This window comes from Xiphophorus couchianus, chromosome 20 (genome assembly GCF_001444195.1).
Source record: "Xiphophorus couchianus chromosome 20, X_couchianus-1.0, whole genome shotgun sequence".
NCBI classification, from domain to species: Eukaryota; Metazoa; Chordata; class Actinopteri; order Cyprinodontiformes; family Poeciliidae; genus Xiphophorus; species Xiphophorus couchianus.
In genome coordinates, this window is record NC_040247.1 from 26,961,932 (window position 1) to 26,980,112 (window position 18,181).

Consider the following 18,181-nt stretch of genomic DNA (forward strand, 5'->3'; position numbering starts at 1 on the left):
ATGTGGAAAGTTGTCAGTGAAGCTCCGTGCAGACAGGTGGAGAAATAATAGTTTTGGATGTACATTTATCAAAACTTAAAATCTTGAATAAGGGAAGAATTTGTACTTACGTTTGCCTCCTAATCCCCGCCCTCTCCTCTACCACCTCATAAGATGGCAAGAGAGTCAGATTTGCTCTATACTTTGAACACCTTTATCATTAGCAGTGGTTTCGATTTTCATCATAAAATGAAAACAATGTTGAGTTGCAGTCTCGGGCAAAGTAGGGTGCGCTGATGGATTGCAGCAGAAGAGTAACAGCGCCATCTACTTTTGAGTGACTGTACTGCCCTTTTTGTAGGCCTTGCCAAGCAAAAACACTGGATGAACGATTAAAAACCAAACCAGTGGCTCCTCTAAATAAGACTGGATCTATTTTAGGAGATCAGATTTACTGCATCATGTAACGACAGCTCCTCCAGGATGACAATTAACTAATTGTTTGGTAAAAATAAGAGGCAACTCTTATTTGGAGGCATTTAGCATGCAAGTTATTAACTGTGGAAAACACTTCAATTTTAAGAGTCACTACATAAACACGACTCGAGATCCTAAATTAATTGAAGGGAAAACATTCTTTCGTAATTCATTAAACCCAAAATCTGAACAGTGTGGTGTGCGTTTGTGTTTACACCCGATTTACTCTGACAGCTTAAAATAAAAGAGGGTAAACAGAGTCCACCTGCCTGTCAAGTAATCTCAGTATGAATCCAGCTGTTTTGTAAAGGTCTATTAAAGGATATTGGTAAATAAGCATGACGTCACAACGACCAGGTCGAGAATGAAGCTGTGAATTTCGTTCACACCTCACAAAAACTCCAAATTAAGTACGGTAAAATTTGCAGTTGATACTCGACAAAGAGCGAACTGTGAAATTCATACTTCTCCTGAGAAACTGCATTAAGTGTTGCTGAGTGTTCCCTTTCTGGACTGGTGCTGAGAGAGTGAAAAATCTACAAATATGAAACTCCTCTATAAAACATTATGTTGCCAAGAAGAAGGAAGTATGAGCACCACCGCAGAACTGGACCCGGAGCTCTCAGAGTTTCTTCACGACGCTGGAAAAGACAAAAACCGATAAGAAAAAAAACCAGCATCCTGTTCCACATGCAGTCAGACTTTCTGGGAGAGTTTCCATTAATTTCACTCCTGCTAGGTGTCTTATCAAAACACGACAGAGTCCAAAGGCAACAGTGGATGATTTATTACTGGATAGGATGAGGCAGTGGAGATCTGACAACTCAGTGAAAAACACATCGCAGACACAGATCATGTAGCCGCCGCAGCACAGGCGGCCTGCTGTGGTGTGTGTGTGTGTGTGTGTGTGTGTGTGTGTGTGTGTGTGTGTGTGTGTGTGTGTGTGTGTGTGTGTGTGTGTGTGTGTGTGTGAGACAACTCGAGCTCAACTGCACCGGTATGGAGGTCAATGACTGGGTACTAGAATTGAGTAGTGATCCATTGAAGATGCAATGATTCGTGGAATAAAACTGACAAAGGATGAATATTTGTACTTGATTTCCAGATGTGGAAAACTGAGTGGGACATCCTACATCCCTAAATGTTTCGTTTGAATCCGTCCTCAATCTGTCCAGGACAAATCTCGGCATTCTTTGTACGTTTCTACCATTTCAAGCCGTCTCTCGTGGTGCCATGCCTTACAACTTGGTCTCCACTCCCTCTCTCTCCAGGAAGGACTTCCCACAGACCGTGATTGCTTTAAACTCCTCCGAAATGTCCACCAGAGTCTTCCCCTTGGTCTCAGGCAGAAGGAAGAAGGTGTAAAAGCTGCCCAGCAGCGACACGACGGCAAACAGCGTGAAGCAGTACGAGCCGAAAGCGTCCTGCGGAGAAAGAGTGGACAAGCAGAGCTGTGTCGGTTAGATTCGTCGTGGAGTGTGCGGCGTGCAGGCTGGTTGCTTCGGGGTTGGGATGCGACTTGTACGCACAATGAGGAACGGGAAGATCAGGCCCACCATGGCGAACATGAACCAACGCTGCAGTCCCATGAGGACGAACGCCGCCAGACGATCGGACTGAGTAAAGAGCTCGGTGCTGAGTGTGACTGTGGCGGCGCCTGGAAGAGCAAAACGTGATTTATACAAGGTTTCTGTCGCTTTGCAACGACAAAACTTCAAATTATTTGATTGGCATTAAGTGATAGATCAGCACAAACATTAACTAATTACAAAGAGAAAGAAAGGTTAAGCACAGTTTATATATTTATAATTTATATACATATATATAAATGTGCAAAGCTGGTAGAAATGCATCAGAAAACAAATGAACCCTTTCATGCATGAGTTATGATCCTTTATGTCAGGATTGTTTTTTTTTTACAAAGTGTTTTTGATTTTCTTAAGGCACAAAAAAAGGTGTGAAAAGAAATTGTAAAAAAAATAAATAATAAAATTCTAGGATTTTTTTTCTCTAGGTGATCAATTGTTATTTCCTCCAAATACAAATACATCACTAGTATTGGCTCTGCAGCAGAAGGAGGGACTGCATACCCCTCAGTTGCTTTTTCATCTGTCTGCCATATTGGATTTAACAAGAAAACTCTTGCACTTGCAGTGGATGGCCAGTAGTTGACATGATTGGCTGGTTTCCACTTCAGTGCTCTGTGTGCATTTAGAACATAAAGATCCACAAGAAACACAAGAAAATGGCTTTTAGCTGCCCACTGCAGTGACCTCTACGCATGAAAGGGTTGAGATTCTATAAAGTTCAGATTCATGGGGACTTAATAAAATCACACACTATACTATACTGAAAAAAAAAGCCTTGTTTTAATTTCAGTTCTGAATTGAGCACGTCAAGTCTGACCAAACACAAAATTTGAGGCCTGTGGTTCTAACCTGACCAATGGTAAAAAGCTGAAAGGCTATGAATATTTTTGAAGGCTCTGTGCAGCATACAGCTTTTCCTCTCAAAACGAACCGAAGGTTTAATGTGCGGCTGCGGAGTTCTCACCAGGTCCTCCGCAAAAGGAGACGATGAAGAGGAAGATGAGAGAAGAAGTAACGTAGGGAACCCAGCTGAGGTCCTGCAGGAGTGAAAACACATTATGATGCTTGACGCAACAATCACATTTACTGTCTGCACTGTTTGTACATTTCATTTCTGATGCAATGTGTGTGCCGAATAGATTCAATGTGTCCACTGTTTTCACTGACCGTTGGATTCTCTGGCAGCTCAAAGACAACATCAGTGGCCTCGTATCTATCATTCGGTCTCCTTAACAACATTCCTCCTCGCTAATCAGCATTTTACCTAATCCTCTGTGCCTGGGTTGTGTGAGTTATGCCCATATTAGAAGTGTAGAAAACTTTAATGTGTAGGAAATAGGGGGGCGGTGGGAAGTTCTCACTAGTGAGTTGCTCAAGGTAAACAGAAATTTGTGATCTCTTGGTCACAAATTTGATTTCCTTTTACTACATTCTTGTCATGTTTACCTTTAGGTTCAGCATTACTGTTGCCACAATCCAGATAGCAGATACGACGGCGTACCCTCCCCAGAATAACGGCCTCCTCCCCGTGTGCTCGATCAGAAGGCTCTGTTGGAAACAAAAGAAAAGAAATAAAAAGGAAAAAAAACCCAAGTGGCCAGTTTTAGTTAAAATTTTGTACAACGAGCTTTAATCTGGAAGATTTCAATTTTCTAATTCTTTTAGCATGTAAACACTATTTCTCATAAAACACTTCAGACTTTTCTGCAGACTCTCGGATCTCGATCCTTTACAGTCACTTTAAAGTGTAAATTACAAACAGTATCAATCGGAAGTCGTGTGTCTGTTGGGCGGAGTTTGCGCCAGCACAAAAACAAAACTGCAGGGAAGGCATGCAGAAAGGAAAGAATAGAGTTAGGACACAAAGGAGAAAAGAAATGGAGGCAGCATTTGAGACAGAAAAGACGTAAGAGAAAACAAGACAATGACTGACAATGGAAGATGGAATGAGAGGAGGAAGGAAGGAAGGAGGCAAGACAAATGAGGGGGAAAGGAAACAAAGAGGAAAGGAAATAAAGTGGAGGAAAGCTTTATTTTTTCTTGTGTTCTTTTAGAGAACACAAAAAGATAGGGAGAAGGACACGTACAATATTTAGACAATGGAATAGGGAATAAAATCTGGTAATACAAATATTCTTTCTCCTTTAATTTCCTTTTTCAACATTTATCCACACAGCAGAAAACTGGGAACCCCGTGTCTAAAAGCGAGGCAGCTCCAACCAACAATAACACAACTATGATTCTACATCCTCCGCCATGTTTGCCCCGCTTCTTGCAAACACACAGCGACACATCCCTGAGCTGCCTGCCTTCTGCTTAATATGAAGCACCAGAGGGGAACAGAGTCAGGTTAGAGAGGGCAGACGCCGGCGGCGGGATTTGCTCACACAGGAGATGGAGGTGAGCATTTCAGATATTCCGAGGCCGAGCGTGACGTAGCGGATCTTGTCTTTAGGAACTCCAGAGTTCAGGAAGATGTCAAAGGAGAAGGTGCTGACCTGGGAAGGAGGACGCCACGATGAATTATTAGGACTGTTCCATGCAGTGTGTCTTTAATTTTTTTTTTTTCCTAATCGTTTCTTGCTACAATCACGACAGTGAAAGTGCTGTGACTTGATTGAATTTTAAGCAACAATTGGATACGGAGCAATGGATTTACGTCTGGACTTTAACTGGGCCTGTTTTGTGTTCTGCGGCATTATTTCATCCCAGTCCACTGAGACAGAGACGTGTGTATTTCTAAATGTGGGGCAACTGCGTCTCACCACAGACATGCCCGACATCTGATTGCAACAGTAAACGACGAGCATGGTGACGAGCTGCCATCGGACAGTCCGGTCCCTCATCAGCCGCAGTGGACTCTTTGGTGGAGACGCTTCGAGAACCATGTGCTCAATCAACATCTCCTCCATTTCCTGCTTATAGTCGCCTTTCCCCCACAAACTCTGAAGGGCTGGAGCGACGACAAAACAAGACCAATTTTAAAGCAAAAACAAGAGAGAAATTGTCCCTATGTGGTTGCAGAAGAGAGGGGAATGCGTACCTCGCTTGCATGCCTTGTCGTCTCTTTTCTCTATGAATAAATATCTGGGAGCCTCTGGAAGGAAAGGCAGCACCAAAACCTGAACCGCCGAGAAACACACAGGGACACAAAGGACGATGTTCCACAGGTCGCGATGGCCAAGGATCTCACTGCCAAAAAACGAAACAAAATGATGTTCCTAGCTTAGTCATTGTCTTGCTTTATGAAGAGGTGACTCAGACTGACGTACCTTAATCCAAAAAACTGTCCGGAGAGTTTACCGAGTGACGTAAAAGTGGCTGAAGTCAGAGTCACTCTACCTCTTATCTTCCTTGGTGAAATCTCCCCCAAATACATTGAATGGAGACTAGCTCCTAAACCTGCAACACACGTCACCATATGCAACATTAAGGGCTACACCACTACAGAAACTATGCCTAGAGCTGTCAAATGATTCAGAATTATTCATAGTAAACATCAGTAACAAAGCCGTGGATACTCACCCGCTGAGTATCCATACAGCATCCGTGCCACGATTATCATTTCAAAGGATTTAGCCGTCTTGCTGGTCAGCATGATCACTGCCCCCATGACAGAGATCAGGCTGTTGCAGATCATTGCTCGCTTTCTGGGGAAAGAGAGTCAAACTCATGTCTTCTTCAGCTGCACACATGATGATGGAGAGGTATGATACTGTGGGTTTATTAAAAATGTTTGTGGACGTGTCTTAAGCGTATATCCTGCAGAACAAGCGTCATTTTCAGGATACAGTGCTGCTCCTTTTACATGTTTCTTCTCTTTTCGCAGTGTTCTCACACTTAAATGTTTCAGGCAATCAGACAATTCCATATTTTTAATTTTTACTGATGACTAAAAACAAAAATTTGTAATATGTTACCCAGAACAGCAGAGCCCTATGTGTAGAGTTAATGCTAAGTCGTGAACTGACTCATTACTCACATCTTTTGGAAAACTGAGCCTTTTGCCAAGCCTGAATTAACGAGGGCAGATGGCGATTCTGAAACCTTCTAAAGCCTGAGCTTTAAAGCCAAGAAAGCACTTAAGTAGGACCTGTCTGACGCCATGAAGTAAGGGAACAGACCTCCAAAAGTAAAACATCACGCTGCAAAAACTGATGAGAAACAAACTAAGTGACTGACATAAATCTGGAAAGAATCATGAAACCATTTCTGTGTTTATCCTGAGTATCCAGTATGTGCTGAGTATTGGCGCTGTTGGCAGGATTCCATGATCATGCAGCGCAGGGTAAAAGTGACAAAGTGATTGTCTATTACTTATTTGAAATAAGTGATCATTTGAGATTAAACACGCTTGTTTTCCGGACTTGGATTTATTATTTGCCTCTTCTACCACTAGGTAATCTCAAACAGGAGCTTGCGTATCGTTTTCCGACCCGTGTGGAAAACAGTTCCCCGCATTCACAGATACCTGACCTGCCAGCCACGTACACACACCTTCCCAGTTTTCGTGAGAAGAGTTTGACGCTGACGGCACCAAAGAGTCCCCCGACAGCATACATGGAGATGATAAGAGACCAGATCAGGGTGACTTTCTCAGGACCCGGAGACTCCTTGTACCTGTCATACCAGCTGCTGTTGATGAAGTGCTGAATGTGCTGGAAAGACATCAACAATCATGAAACAAATAACACCAAAATGTGGGGAAACTGAGAAAATGGGCTTGTTTTTTTTTTTTTTTCTTTCTTACTGGTGAGGGAGAACTGAGTCCAGTTAAGTGGTAACCAGTATGGAAACTTCCTCCACAGCCCAAAATTATGATTACAAGCAGAGCGTTGCCTTGAGTCTGAAATGAAGGCGTGAAAACTGAAGTATGACCTACACAACAGACATACTTTTTTTTAAAACACATTTGTAATTCTAGTGTTTTTAATGTTATAATTTCTTTCTTTACTTTGTTCTGTATGTATGTGAACTCTAGTTAAAAACATTTAAAAATAGATTTTGCGTGAATACTGAAAACAAACAGAGATTTTTTTTTAAAATTAAAAATAGTCATGCGGTTGTGATTTCATTATTGTTTAGTTTCTTTCTTAGTTTTGTTCAGATGTAAAAAAAATAAATAAATAAAAAAAAAAAGAAAGAAAGAAAAGAAAAATAATCTGTAGAATTGTTTTTAAAGTTGTTAATAAGCAAGAAGCAGAATTATTGTTAAAAGAGAAAGCCGGAAGTGTTTTCTGTACCAAGATCATAATTGTGCCAAAGTCTAATTTGAGCAACATCACTGCCTCAACACAAGTCCTGGGTCAGAAAACGCAATTAAATTTGAATAACTAACTTTTTTTTTTCTTAGAGCAAGAAAACCTGCAAAAGCTTAAAATTGTGAAAGAAATTAAACCCGATCTCCGTGCTTAATGGCGTTAAAAACCAAAAAATCGAAGCAAACTTATCTGCAGATAGAATTGGAGTACTTTCTGCCAACCACGACAAGCGTAGTATTAGCTTTAGGGTTAAACATCATGTTGTATTAAAAGAAATAAGTATAGATGAACCTATGGAGTTTGAATGAAAAACTGTGTGCTTATAATGATGCTTGACCGTTACATAACCGCAGTGCAGCTAAATTCGCATGAGTAAAAGAGGGACTGGCTATGTGGAGAAAAGTGAGACATGCATAATCGAGGCACAGCTCCTTAATATAAAGTATCCGCTGAGACAGTTGTTGGGACCACAATGCTGCCAGAATTGTCTTTGGAGAATTTTGTCTGTCTTGTCTTTTTTTTTTTTTTGCACATTTCTTGACTTTCATACATAGATGTAAATATGACTATGCCGAGCTGCAAGTCTGAATGCAGGTGAACATGTAAAGGTAGAAATTTTTTATTTGACTATAACAATAGGAATTATGATTAAAAAAAATATTCCTAGCCATAAAAAGTGTAAATGATCTCAAAATAATTTAAAACAGTGTTCATTTTAATTGATTACTCCATCTTATGTTAAAAAAGTGTGAGTTAAAAAAAAAAAACTAAGCAATACACAACTCACAATGACTCAGCTAAAACTATGATCTAAATAATTTATTATATAAAACAATGAGTGGCTAAAAACAATATGGATGCCAGTGTACCATAACATGTTAAGCTAGTCATGCAAATTTGCACAAGTTTTTTTTTTTTGACCCAAAATGCTTAATAACAGATATGTATATTAAACGTTACCATCACTGAATCTGATATTGCCACATACAAGGTTTTTTTTCCCCCACTGCTCTTTTCAGCATTTCCTTTTTTTGAATTTAAAAATCATCGCGGCATGCAACAAATATGTTAGAAATCTGTGCAACTCCTACCAGTTGGTGAAAGAAAGTTTCCATTCTGTCGTTACGGCCTTGAGCATCGCAGTCCACAAATCCAGATTCCACAGACTGCTTTAAAACCCAGAGGCTGGTTATCATTAACTTGTTTTGAGTAAAAAATTAAGCACCAGAAACAGGCCATCAGCCTGCTGACTGGAAGTGACAGGAACTGTAGGAATCTGGCTCGATGTGAAAAGAGAAGCGGACAACTCCCGGACCGAAAACAATGCTAAATGTGCAAATTCACAGTTCGACTTTCTTCGGCAGTTTTAAGAATTAAGAACTTACACAAAAGACAACCACCTTTAATTTAACTCTGTGTATAATTTAGATACGTAACTTTACAAGTTATGAACCATTGCATACAGTTGTAACCGCATATTTACGCTGTATAAAAGGACACATTTATTATCTGACGTTAAACCAGACTAAAGTGTTCCTGTTTTAGGTCGGCTAGGATTTACAGATAAACGAAGCAAATTAGTCTATTTTACTAAATGCCAGAATAAAGAGTATGAGAGGTCTTCATAATGTGATCAGTGGCCATGTCTGTTATAAAGACTCACTTATGAGATGTTCCATCAATATTTGCACATGTTCTTGGTTCCTCCTTACACCAACTATTTTGAGAAATGCACAACTCCATCATGCAGAATGGCACCACCACAACATGATGCTGCCACCCCTGTATGGCACAGCAATCTTCTTGTATATAAACTTCTGATGTTGAAAAAAGTGATAACATTTTTTTTTTTTTTAATGTCTGTAATAACTAATTCAAAAGAGGACATTTCCAGGATTGTTTTTCATGCAGTGTATCTCATTCCCGCTGTGTTTTCAGAGAGTTTTATTTCATAGAAGGACCGTTCATGTTGTGAACAATAAACATGAGTTCATTGCGTGTTAAATTGCTCAACATTAACTTGACTGCTTTTTAAAAAAAAAAACAAAAAAAAAACATTGGAATCGCTGCTTGTGCGGTTAAACATACGTGTTGCTTGATGTCCGCCAGGGGGCAGTAATATAAAATTGCGTTTATCCATCCTGTTGTGCTCCGCTCTTGTCTCGTGTCGCTCCAGCGGAAACAACACCGTTCAGTGTTTCCCGTAGTCATCGTTGAATAGCTGGGTAACAGCGAAGATAAAAAAAAAGAGCCTCTTGTTTACTCGTTTGCCTATTTATCAAAAGACAAAATGCCCCTGGAGAACTTGGAAGAAGAGGGTCTGCCTAAGAACCCCGACTTGAGGATAGCGCAGCTGAAATTTCTGCTCACAATGGACGGCCACCGACGAGACGAGAAAGTGAAAACCGAGCTAATGGATGCTATTAAAGCTAACAGTGAGTTAGCCTTTTTTTTTTTTTAAATGCAGCGGTTTTTAACTAATACAACTGAACCAAGAGTGGGCAGCTGTTCGTTAGACATATAAGCTTAGGGAATTGCTTTTACTGAGGTGTGTGTGAGGGTTGTACAAGATACGGTAAAAAAAAAAAGTAAATGCTTAGCATTAGCGTGTTAGCTAACCCTCTTAGCGTCGGTTTAAAATGTCTATTTTACAAAACTAGTGAAACACTAACAAGACAGACTTTGTGCTCATTCGGCCGATTTCATTTATTTATCACTTTTGTGACGCAAAAAGACAAGAAGTGGGAGCATGGGGGTACTTCTCACCTTTCTCACCTTTATAAAAAAAAATATTATGCATATTCAAAATCTCGCGTTGATTTAGATGTGGTGTGCTGTGAATGAGATGCAGCGATGACCGTGCTGGATTTCTGTGTGTTGCTTCAGACATGGCGCCGTACTATGAGGGTCTGTGTAAGGAGCTGAAGTGGCCGCTGGACTCCGAGCTGCTGAGCAAAATGAAAAAGGCCAACGAGGAGGAGCTGAAGCGCCTGGACGACGTGCTGGAGGACGCAGAGAAGAACATGGGAGAGAGCGAGATCCGGGACGTCATGATGGCCAAAGCGGAATATTTAATCAGAATCGGAAATAAGGTGAGAGAGGACAGGGAATGTGAATATTAAAAATGAATGAATAATCGATGTACAGCAAGTATAACCCTCCAAATCTAGTTATTAAAAATGTATGGAAAAAGTTTTTTTTTTTTTTAACGCGTAAATGTTATTTTATGACCTACATAATCATAAGAAAGACAGCCGACTTCACAGTTTCTCAGCAGGCAGTCACTGACTGGATTCCACAAACCCAGGAGAGATCAAAATTTTAGTTGGGTGATTTCACAGGAACAAAGGCCACAAAATGTGCTTTAAACGGGGTAAAACAGACGGATCCTAAAGTAATTCAGGTAAAAAATAGTAGCCAGAAATCAACCAGTCGTGAAGCATGAAAACAAACAAATGACTTTAAAGCAAAAGAGCGACTCAAGACAGTGAAAACGTTCACAGCAAACTCCACAGTAGCAAAATCTAGCATAGTAGCAATTTCAATACAGTGAAAAAAATTATAAAAATCTGTGTAAAATGAAGTTAGAAATGAAGCAATAATGAAAATAAAGTTAAGCGAAAACCAGAAAAGACTGTAGTAAATTCACCTTCACAAGTCTGTTTGTGATTTGAATGTTTTCGACTGCGTGCTAATTTCTGTCATGCGTCTCAAAGTCTTGTGACAGCTATTATCATCCCACGTTTAAGCATGTATGTATGTATGACTGATTGAAGTTATTCCCCTTTTTTCCCGTGTGTCACCACAGGAGGGCGCGCTGACAGCTTTCAGGAAGACCTACGACAAGACGGTGGCTCTAGGTCACAGGTTAGACATCGTCTTCTACCTGCTGAGGATCGGCCTCTTCTACATGGACAGTGACCTCATCACACGCAACTCGGAAAAAGCCAAGAGGTTCGTCCTCCCTCGTCCTCATCCGCCTGCCGGCGTCATCGCGGCGTGTAACCGTTGTGCTTCTTCTTCTCTGCGCAGCCTCATCGAGGAGGGCGGGGACTGGGACCGGAGGAACCGCCTGAAGGTCTACCAGGGTCTGTACTGCGTGGCCATCAGGGATTTCAAGCAGGCCGCCGAGCTTTTCCTCGACACCGTCTCCACCTTCACCTCGTACGAGCTCATGGACTACAAGACGTTTGTCACCTACACAGTTTACGTCTGCATGATCGCCCTGAAAAGGCCCGACCTCCGCGAAAAGGTAGGGAGAAGACGTGGTTCCCAGTGTTAAGCAAACTGAAGGAAAAAAAAAAAGGTAATTAAAGGGGAAAGACTGTAACTAACAAACTCTAATCACCTGTCCTGCTCCTCAGGTGATAAAAGGAGCAGAGATCCTGGAGGTGCTGCACAGCCTTCCGTCCGTCCGCCAGTATCTGTTCTCCCTGTACGAGTGCCGTTACTCTGCCTTCTTCCAGTCTCTGGGTGAGTTTGTCTCTTGTGGCTTTTTCAAAATAAAATGGCACGGATTGAATCCAAAATGTGTTCTGTGTTGGATAAAAGGCTTTTCTATGTCATCCTGATGTGAATGTGTTGGTTGCAGCCCTGGTGGAGCAGGAGATGAAGAAAGACTGGCTCTTCGCCCCACACTACCGCTACTATGTGAGGGAGATGAGGATCCAGGCTTACAGCCAGCTGCTGGAGTCCTACCGCTCCCTCACGCTGGGATACATGGCCGAGGCCTTCGGCGTCAGCACAGAGTTCATTGATCAGTGAGTTACTGTTTACACCACTGATTTATAACTTATCACTTGTTTAGTCTGCATACAACTCGGCATGGACTCCAAATATTGCTTCTCCTTTTCTTTAATAATTGTAGAAATGGATCCGATTGGGGTGGGTGTTATGGTCTTAAAGTTTTTTGTAGTTTTTTTTTTTTTTCTCAATATTTTGTGGTACCGTTATAATAAAAGAACTACAATATGCATATTCTTCAGGTAACTATGTTTGTGACTACCTGGCACAGGAATCTTATCCCCACAAACACAAATACTGCTTAGCTTAGCTTTGAGCATTTTGAATTCCCTGACCATCCTCTTGGCTGTGGTTGGTGACGAAATGAGTCCTCCAGGATGGATTATTAATTAAAAGTAAATGAAGTCGTTTGCTTCATTTACTTCAAATGCAGTAAATGATATGACTTCATTTATGTTCATCTTAAAGGGATTGATTGGGGAGCAAACAATTTTGCCAATGCAGATTTTGTTTGGCTTAACTAAAGCCAAACTCATTTTCTTTCGCCAAACCAATGTTGTCAAATGAAAAGTTTCTTTCAGTTTTATGTCTGCTGCTTTAAAAAAGAAGAGATTAATTTGAAAGTTTTTACACGTCCTTACAAAAGTTGAAGGCTATATTTAGATCAGACATCCACTGTTTACTAAACTGTAATTAAAGGTTTTTGGACTAACTTTAACTTTATTTCTTTTAAAAAGAACATTTACTTCATTAGTAACTTATTTCTAACTCAGTAATTTGATTTATGTGAAGGCTCACAGGAGTCTTCACGCTGTTGCTTTGTTTTAGGCCAACTGTGTCAGATCTCATTTTCTTTCCGTAGGGAACTGTCGCGATTCATCGCCGCCGGACGTCTGCACTGTAAAATTGATAAAGTTAACGAGATCGTGGAAACTAATAGGTAACATCAATACATTTAAATACCAAAAATGGAACTACAGTAGCTTTGGGACCTACATCTTGTTTTTCTCTTTTTTTTTTTTTAAACAGACCTGATAGCAAAAACTGGCAGTACCAGGAGACCATCAAGAAGGGTGACCTGCTGCTCAACAGAGTCCAGAAGCTGTCAAGGGTCATTAACATGTAACCATGGCAACCATCGTTTTTCGTGATGGAGAGTTGCGAGTTTTCCTCTTGGTATTTGTCTGACAAAGTGGCTTATATTGTGTATATAATAAAACCTGTTTACCTAAGATGTCCCCTGATGTTGAATTGACAAACAAGGCAGAGGCAGAGTTTCATATAAATAACAGTATAAATTATTTTATTTACACAAACTTGTTACAAAACAAATATACTATACAATCTTTTTCTTTAAATATTAACTCTAACCTATGTTTTGTTCATGAATTACATAGCAGCCAAATACATAAATCCAGCTGAAAATGATTCCGATAATGTATACAGAAAACAAAAATCTATACACGCTTTTACAAAGTATGAATGATGGGGAGGTTTTTTTTGTGTTTTTTAAATTCTTTTTCCTTCCCATACATGAGTTGGATTCTCTGTCACGTTTAACATTCCAGGTCTGCGGTGCAGATAAAACATCCTCAAATGTTTCCATCTGAAAAGAAAAATCTCGGTGGAGTTTGAAAGGTGAAACGGAACAAAATTTCAACATGTCGTCTGAAGGAAAACAAAAGTGTTTTTAACCGAGTGGATGAGAAGCTCTGGTTTGTTTTTTTTCTTTAAGGGCTCACAGGCTGATATTTAAACCAAACTCCAATACTTTGAACATTCAAGTAGGGTAAAGCCACCCGACGAATACTGTCCTCAAAGAGTCAGGGAGAGAAACTAATTCAGGCACTTTCTTGATTTGATATTTCTTTCGCACTGCTGCTGAACTCATCCTGGAAAAGCTGCAATTTAAAACCGGCAACGAGGAAGCAGACAACTTTTCAATTGCTCTTCTTTCTCGCAAAGATTGCCATGTCCCTATAGCACCCGTCACCACCACCACCCTCCAATCATGAAATGTGTTCAAGTCTACACAGCGGACGACTTAAAAAGTCCCTAAAGCATTTTTTTTATTATTATTTTTTCTAAACGGGCACAGCTTCAGGCCGTGACATTTCAGACCAACAGGGGTCACACAGAGTCAGATTAGTAGGCAACATAAAACCGTCTGGTAAAAAGCACGTGTGATTCAGACCTTGGTACATTAATAAAGGTATCTCTCATACAGACACATGCTACAGCGGCGACGTCTCCCTGTCCCTCCTTTATAGGTCGAGTAACACGATTCATGAGATGCTTCGACAAATGGGATGTATTGCATCGTATAGACTTGGCAGTGAACCACTTCAAATAGTCTTGTCCACAAGATCTCTCTTTTTTCTTTTTTTTTTCTTAATAAATAAATACTCTTTAAAATTGTACCAAAAAATTCAGCGTGTAGGAAAAATGCCCGTGCAAAAATACATACTTTACTATGTACAATTTATTAACAAAATATGTATTCTCAAAGAGGGACACTTGATACATAGGCTACAAGAAAACATGGTGAATTAAAGAGTATTTCTTAGAAAACGACAAAAAAAAAAAACCTTTTCAGCTTTGACATCAGTGAAGGATTTTTATATCGTTTATTTTTTTTTTTTGTATTTAGAAATCAATGGGAGTTGCTAAAAAGCTCGTTTTCTCGTGACGCCATCTTCATGAATCTTGCACCAGAAAAACTCACCTGAAACCATTGTTCAAAAACAAACGAGTGAGTATTGCCTGTTTTGGTTTTTTTGAGAAATATCAAAGTTCGACTGCATGTCAAATTAGAAAATCCAGAATTCAATTCAAACATTGAAGCTCAAACTTAAAGGGATCCATTTCAAGTGTTCTGCTAAGTTCAATGATTTATTTCTCTCAGCTGATAAACTGTTTCTCATATAAATTATGAATTATTACATGAGGGATTTTTTTTTTAAAGCACTATTGTGGGGAAGACTTTCTTACAGTTGTCCAGCAGACAGTCTCTAACACCTTGCACAAGCCAGGAAAAGGGCTTTGCTAAAGAAAACAAAGTGGAAGGACAAAGTGTACTCAAGCAAAAAAAAAAAATAACTGCAAAGTCCATTCAAGAGCGATTCACTAAGCTTGGACTGCAGCAGGAGTTCAAGACAGACACAGACGTAATCCAGGACGACAACAACTGGTGAAATTCCCTGTGGTGAGATACTCCTAAAAAATAAAAAAGGAATTGTAGGATACCCGGACAAGGGCATACGGACAAAAACTGGTCCAAAGTCCGACGTTTAAAATGAAAGAAAATCAAGTTGCAGTGGAAAAGTGGCGTCCAAGTTAATTGAGCTCAAGTGTTAAGTGTTGCTTTGGGGGAGTCCCATGAACTGCTGGTGTTGGTCCACTCGGCTTTATCAAGTCCAAAAATCTGAACGTTTTAGAGCAATTCACACACTGCCTCAAGTACCAACGGGTGCAAGCAAGAGGAAGATGAGAGACACCAGAAGCAAGAATGCAGATAAGCTGGAGGCTGCAGGCTGATCCGCCTGTGCTGTACTTTTTCCATAGGCAACATTTCTAAGAACAAAAACATGCCCCCTTTTTTTAAAAATTATCGGTTATATTCTTATTGTCCGAGAAACTTGACATTAGGTTTCTATTGGCTGCAAGCCTCGATCTTCAACCTGAACAGAAATAAACCGTTCCGCTTTTTCAATCAAGTAACTGAAAGCCATTTTCGAACATGTTTTATTGAGATCCACCTGTGTTAGTATTATGCTAGGGTTCTATGGAGATCCAAAAGTGCCTAATTAAAATTTTTCTAGTTGTAAACAAATGCATAAAACGTTTATTAAATTCATAATAAACTACAGGATATTCTTTTTGATTATTAAGAACAAACCTTTATTTGAACAATTAGTTCATGGTTGGTTGCTGCAACACATCATGAACTTTTTGAGTCACAGGCATTTTGAATAATTTCATGATGTACTGCAGCAAAAAAAAAAAAGCCATGAAATAACTGAATACTGAAATAATTATGAGATATTAAAAAGTTTCAATTTCATTTTTTAATGAATTCACATGGTATTCTATAACCATATATCGCGCAAAAGATTGACGTAATAAGTCGGGATATTTTTTTCTTTTCTTTCAATTTGTTTCGTGGATAAATAACGTTTAAATTTTTGTTTAGAACATTTCTGCAGTTTTGGCACGCCATAGCCAACAACCACGCCCCCCTCCCCCTTTATGACCGTGAGGCGTCGGGAAAGGAACAACCAGAGATTTGGTAGTGGTTACTCACTGGGAGGGACAATTACACCCCACAGAAGACGAGTAGACGTGCAAGTTTGTTCCAGTTAAGACGTACCATTTACCTGATTCCATATGGAAAACATTACAATTCACATCTGTCCACACATAGCTGAGAATTTTACACCGCTTTGTGGGGATAAAGTAGGGAAGTTGTGGCTTTAACGATCTCCCACCCTGCACCCCCACCCTCCTCCTCTTATAATAGAAAGTAGTTGGCAAAGCTGTGGCAGTTTTTTGGCGAACTCTGTGGACAGCTAAGCACAATTATTTAGTGCGCTTCACAGTTCGGGGGTGGGAGGGTAGGTCTACTGTTGCTGTAGGGTTTTTTTTTTTTTTTTTGTACAATGTATAGATTCAGGAAACTGAGACGTCAGGCTTTTCTCGCTGACAAAAGAACCGATCCAATGGGCACATCAGGTGTCCTTTTTTTTACATTTAAAAGCACAACCGTCTTCACCAAGTCTACAAAGACCCTTTGTAGTCCAGTGTTAAAAAAACAAAGCTCATTAGAAATCAGGAAAAAAAGGTAACACTTGCATAATTATCCTGGATGATTAGAAGAGTTGACCAGATTATCCGCTAGGGGGCGACTGCGTGTGACCCTCGGTTACGGACTGTAACGGACATTTAAAAAAGTAGATATGTTGTGATTTAAGGTGTTGCGATTAGAAACTTTGAGTCTCCTCCGGCTGTCCTTGCAAGGCTTCTGAGATCAGGCGATGGGGGTGGAATAAAGCTGGGGACTCCAGCAGAATTTAACATTTGGGGGGGCGGAGGAGTAATATAAAAAAAAATTTAAAAAAATTTTAAAAAAACTCTCGCACGTTTACACACTCGCTGTTGAACTCGAACGGAAATAGAGCGGCTTGTTGTGTTCCCTCTATCTCCAAAACAGCTGGGAAGACCTCTCGGATTAATGGGGCAGAGGAGCAGAGAGGGCAAGGGGTTCTTCTTTGCATTCAGTATCTCTGCCCACCTCTTTTCAAACACACGCATACATACACACGCACACATCTGACGCACACATGGCTTTGGGAGAAATAGTAAGGACCACGTCTACTTCACTGGGCAGTCCAGATCATCTCCACCCTGAGGATTGTGGGAAGCTGAGAGTCATGTGGATTTTATTTCACAAGGCCTCGCGCAGTCCAGAACAGATTGCAGACCAGTCTGGACTTTCCTCTGTCCGCCTGTTTCCATCGCAGAGGCAGAAAGTCGCTGTCAGGGACGAGCTTTTGGCTGCGGAGGCGACAAGCAAAGAAATTAATAAAAATAAAATAAGTCGGTGAGAAAAAAGTAGATCAACTGAAGGATGACTTGGTTTAGCATCAAGTACTTCTTAAACCTTTACAGTTCAGTGTTTATATCACGGACTGTCATCCCTCTAAGTTTGAACGTGGCGGTCTAGAAGTGCTCAGATGTGATCTTATCTCATTCTTTTGTCCACAACTTGAACTTTTGCCGTGCTACAAGACAAAGCGCATTTTGTCTCATTACCACTACAAATTCTTACAAACGACATTTTATTGGGATTTTCTTTAAAAGACCAAAGCGTTATGCTGATTTGCAAAGACGAAGACAAAAAAAAACATGTCGCAAATAAAAAACTTGTAATGTTCACACCTACCCTCACTTTGTAGATGAACTTTGCAACTTTATGTGGGTAGAGTAACCAAAAATTGTACTCATGCATTTATATTTTTATATATCCTCCAGTTCCAGTGTTAAATGTTCATTAGAAATTAGTTTAGTGATCTTTGACTGTGTGTACTTGCATTATTACGCCATTATCTTTACTTTGGTTGAAAATGGTCTCAT

At 40.2% G+C, this 18,181-nt stretch overlaps 3 protein-coding genes across 4 annotated transcripts in view; 1 reads left to right on the forward strand and 2 right to left on the reverse strand.

Annotated features, from left to right (window-relative positions):
* Positions 1–1,406: 1,406 nt before the first annotated feature.
* slc2a9l1 (solute carrier family 2 member 9, like 1) lies at positions 1,407–8,421 on the reverse strand. The gene is made up of 12 exons (XM_028001978.1): positions 8,398–8,421; positions 6,796–6,891; positions 6,543–6,703; positions 5,571–5,695; positions 5,318–5,447; positions 5,089–5,237; positions 4,811–4,998; positions 4,433–4,543; positions 3,492–3,593; positions 3,010–3,082; positions 1,986–2,113; positions 1,407–1,880 (listed from the first exon to the last, which is right to left on the reverse strand). The coding sequence occupies exons 1-12, from the start codon at positions 8,419–8,421 to the stop codon at positions 1,695–1,697; spliced, it is 1,473 nt and encodes a 490-aa protein (XP_027857779.1). The 3' UTR covers positions 1,407–1,694.
* Positions 8,422–9,478: 1,057 nt separating this feature from the next.
* Positions 9,479–13,281, forward strand: psmd6 (proteasome 26S subunit, non-ATPase 6). The gene is made up of 8 exons (XM_028002658.1): positions 9,479–9,741; positions 10,193–10,398; positions 11,115–11,260; positions 11,339–11,558; positions 11,671–11,779; positions 11,898–12,066; positions 12,912–12,989; positions 13,079–13,281. The coding sequence occupies exons 1-8, from the start codon at positions 9,597–9,599 to the stop codon at positions 13,173–13,175; spliced, it is 1,170 nt and encodes a 389-aa protein (XP_027858459.1). The 5' UTR covers positions 9,479–9,596; the 3' UTR covers positions 13,176–13,281.
* A 488-nt stretch (positions 13,282–13,769) lies between these two features.
* atxn7 (ataxin 7) overlaps positions 13,770–18,181 on the reverse strand; it is a 36,707-nt gene continuing 32,295 nt past the window's right edge. For both annotated transcript variants that reach the window (XM_028002657.1, XM_028002656.1), the window contains one exon: positions 13,770–17,602. In XM_028002657.1, the coding sequence (XP_027858458.1) occupies positions 17,585–17,602 (18 nt within the window). In that variant the 3' untranslated portion in view covers positions 13,770–17,584. The remainder of the gene's footprint in view (positions 17,603–18,181) is intronic.

Excerpts from the sequence above, each read along its gene's own strand:
- slc2a9l1 (XM_028001978.1), bottom strand. The coding sequence starts at position 8,421 with ATGGAAACTTTCTTTCACCAACTG. Across the intron at positions 5,448-5,570 it reads GCTGTATGGATACTCAGCGG|GTTTAGGAGCTAGTCTCCAT; the intron begins GTGAGTATCCAC and ends CGTGTGTTGCAG. Across the intron at positions 4,999-5,088 it reads CGACAAGGCATGCAAGCGAG|CCCTTCAGAGTTTGTGGGGG; the intron begins GTACGCATTCCC and ends TCGTCGCTCCAG.
- psmd6 (XM_028002658.1), top strand. The coding sequence starts at position 9,597 with ATGCCCCTGGAGAACTTGGAAGAAGAGGGTCTGCCTAAGAACCCCGAC. Across the intron at positions 10,399-11,114 it reads TAATCAGAATCGGAAATAAG|GAGGGCGCGCTGACAGCTTT; the intron begins GTGAGAGAGGAC and ends GTGTCACCACAG. Across the intron at positions 11,559-11,670 it reads GGCCCGACCTCCGCGAAAAG|GTGATAAAAGGAGCAGAGAT; the intron begins GTAGGGAGAAGA and ends CCTGCTCCTCAG.